We start from the raw sequence: 3,229 nt of genomic DNA on the forward strand, positions 1-3,229 counted from the left end.
CCTATGTAGTGAGTTTGTCGTTCGCTCTACAACCTTGAAACCACATGAAGCAGAATGTCGTGATAATTGAACTTTTCAAGACGAGCTGTTCGATGTCTTTTTCTAGTATCTTAGCATATATTGTTTTACAAATTAATCAGAATATATATATACATGTGTATATATATATATATATATATATATATATAATATATATGTATATATATATGTATATAACATATATAGACATGTATAAATTTTTTCAACTTATTTTCAGTTTTAGTTAATATTTGTAAATGTTTTATATAAATGGAAAGCATTAGACTAGTATTATTGTGATGGTTATAAAGTGATGTTAATATACTTGTGAGAAATAAAATTTGATCATGAGAAAGAGGAAAAAAGAGAAATATAAAATTTTATGATTTGTTGAATAGTTACTTAGTTAACTGTAAAGAAAACTACTGTGTTAAATTATTTTTTTTTTTTCATATGATTTAAACATAATAAAATCTGCTTTTAGTAAGAAAAAATGATGCAAGATGAGGATTTAAACTCTCGAGGAAGACGGAATGTTGTCTGGGAAGCAATAGGGAAAATAAAACAGGTTGATCAATAATTTATTTAATATCTAATAGTTTATAGTTCATATAGTTCATATTTTGCTGTATTTTACAAAATAGTGTCAGATTAAAGTGTTATAAAAACAAAGAGAAAATATCTTTTATATATATATATATATATATATGTACACTAATAAATACAGATAAAAATTCGTAATAAATTATATATTCCTTAGTTTATCTACTGCTTTTACTTGAAAAAACTTAATGTTCTTCAGTCAGTTGTAATTTAACTTTGCACTTTGTTTATATGTCTGCTACTGTATATAATTTTTTGTTTTCTATGTTATATACTGTGAGATAAATACACTTTACTTTCCAGATATACCAGAGATATCTAGATTTATGGACTCCTCATGTAATATCAAGATGGATATTTACTATATTTCTAGTAATTCTTTTTATTCTACGTATAGTTATCTCTCAAGTACGTCACTATTTATCTTTCAAGTTTAATTCTTTATAATTGACGACAGCCAATATTAGAAACATTTTTTTTATTTTTACAGGGATGGTATATTGTTACATATGCATTAGGAATTTATCACCTCAATTTATTTATAGCATTTCTTACTCCTAAAATTGATCCTGCTATGGATTTCGATGGTGAGTATCTTTTTTTTTTAAACTGTGTTTTGCAAATTTATACATATATAAAAACTTCTGTAAATAAATTTAATGCAATTATATGAATAGGATAGATTGCAAATTTCTATTTATAAGAAATGGTTACATCAAGTGTTGATGAAAAGTGTTGATTGATTAAAATATTCAAATTGACAAGATTTTATTTAAAATCTATTAATCGATTTAGACAACACCAAATATTTGTAAATTACAGATGGAGAAGGTCCCGAATTACCAACAAGGTCGAATGAAGAATTCAGGCCATTTATTAGAAGATTGCCTGAATTTAAATTTTGGTACTCAGTAACCAAATCCACAATTGTTGCCATGATATGCACCCTATTTGATTGCTTTAATATACCAGTATTCTGGCCGATACTTGTTATGTATTTCATAACACTGTTTCTTATTACAATGAAACGACAATTAAAGGTAAAATATTGAAGATATAATTTCTTTTCAAAGATTATTAATAATAGCGATTAATATATATATATTAGAACTATGTAATAGTCGCGCACACATAAAGTTTAATTGATGAAATACAAGAACAACTAATTTGTTTTAATTAAAACTTATACGTTGATTAATTATATGTTTTTCTGTTTGCAGCATATGATTAAATATAAATATCTGCCATTCACTTATGGCAAACCAAAATATCAGAATCATGAGGACACCTCGCGGTTAACATCGCCAAAATGAATAGAAACAAAGAACATATTGTGCCTGTGTAGGCGTGCAACTGTGTAGATTTTAATTTTTTTCAATAGCGCGAGAAATATTTAGCAAAGAAAGAAACAAGCGAGAAAATTCTTTATAACATTAACAGGAAGAATACAGTAATCGTGTAAGGAAAGGACAAATTTCGCGCAAGGACATACCAAGTAACTATAAATTATATAAGCTGAAATATAAATTGAATTATCTCTTAATATATTTGTATCATACATCTTGTACAAAGTATTGTTAGCCTTTATCTCATAAAAAAAAGATAAAGATAACGTGGTCACAATATCAATGTAGTTCTATGACTGACCGTAAGAAGTTCGTGGATATACAAGGATATCTCTTAATATGATAAAATTTATTTTATTGAGAGAGAGAGGGGGAGAGAGAGAGAGAGAGAGAGAGAGAGAGAGAGAGAGAGAGNGAGAGTGAGAGAGTGAAAGAGTGAAAGAATGAGAGAAAAAATTGTTTTCGAATGTGTACATTCCCATTCATTTTTTTATTTCTAAAATAAGCAGCTATTGAGTTTGATTTAGGTACATCTACTCTTATTTTTGTCAAAAATGATAGAAAAGAAGCTTCTATTCATTTATTGCGTGGATTACTATATTATTTTAATCAACTTTATATATAACGCTTATTTTTTTATAATTTCAGTAAAAAATCAGATAGATCAATAATATTTTAGATGAAAATGTGCTAAGTGAGAAATTAAAAAAAAAATACATTTTTGTATATGCTAATTTACTTTAATATGAAATACACTACTCTTGTTCTTAGCATTCTAAGTTTTTATACAAACACAGGGATTGGATAATAACTGTGCTGTATACACAAAAAAAAATATGATACTTTTCTGTAACATTTATATACTTCAGATGCTTTAATACGAGAACGATTCTCAGAAAATTAAGATTCATACGAAGAGAATTTGGTACAAGAACTTTTATAAGGAAGTATAAATCAGTCGAATTTATTTCATTGTGTACGTAGTAGAGAATTAGTTAATAGTAAAATATCTGTTTATACAGATAAGAATTAAGCTTGCAATATGCGCGATGCCTTGTTTTCGATGGTTAGGTTGCCATCCCATACGAAGAAAGACATCGTGTGTCGCAGGCATTATTCACTATTTTAATCGCTTACGTACATTATACATATATTACATAATGTAAGATATAAACCTGAGAATCAACAGGTTATTGAAGATCGTATTTTATATATATACATATATATATAAAATATATATATATATATATATGTGTGTATGT

The 3,229-nt window shown here is 26.5% G+C and overlaps 1 protein-coding gene across 5 annotated transcripts in view; it reads left to right on the forward strand.

Moving 5' to 3' along the window:
• LOC109859693 (protein RER1) overlaps positions 1-2,244 on the forward strand; it is a 3,699-nt gene extending 1,455 nt beyond the window's left edge. For 3 of the 5 annotated variants that reach the window (XM_020438191.1, XM_020438194.1, XM_020438193.1), the window contains exons 2-6: positions 503-586; positions 925-1,029; positions 1,112-1,208; positions 1,444-1,661; positions 1,842-2,244. In XM_020438191.1, coding sequence (XP_020293780.1) covers positions 512-586; positions 925-1,029; positions 1,112-1,208; positions 1,444-1,661; positions 1,842-1,934 — 588 coding nt within the window. In that variant the 5' untranslated portion in view covers positions 503-511 and the 3' untranslated portion in view covers positions 1,935-2,244. Of the gene's footprint in view, positions 1-2; positions 9-30; positions 106-502; positions 587-924; positions 1,030-1,111; positions 1,209-1,443; positions 1,662-1,841 lie in introns of those variants that run through there. The other 2 variants (XM_020438195.1, XM_020438192.1) reach the window with 2 other exon arrangements.
• The last annotated feature ends 985 nt before the right edge of the window (positions 2,245-3,229 follow it).

This window comes from Pseudomyrmex gracilis, unplaced genomic scaffold (genome assembly GCF_002006095.1).
Source record: "Pseudomyrmex gracilis isolate BER0280 unplaced genomic scaffold, ASM200609v1 scaffold_279, whole genome shotgun sequence".
Lineage (NCBI taxonomy): Eukaryota > Metazoa > Arthropoda > Insecta > Hymenoptera > Formicidae > Pseudomyrmex > Pseudomyrmex gracilis.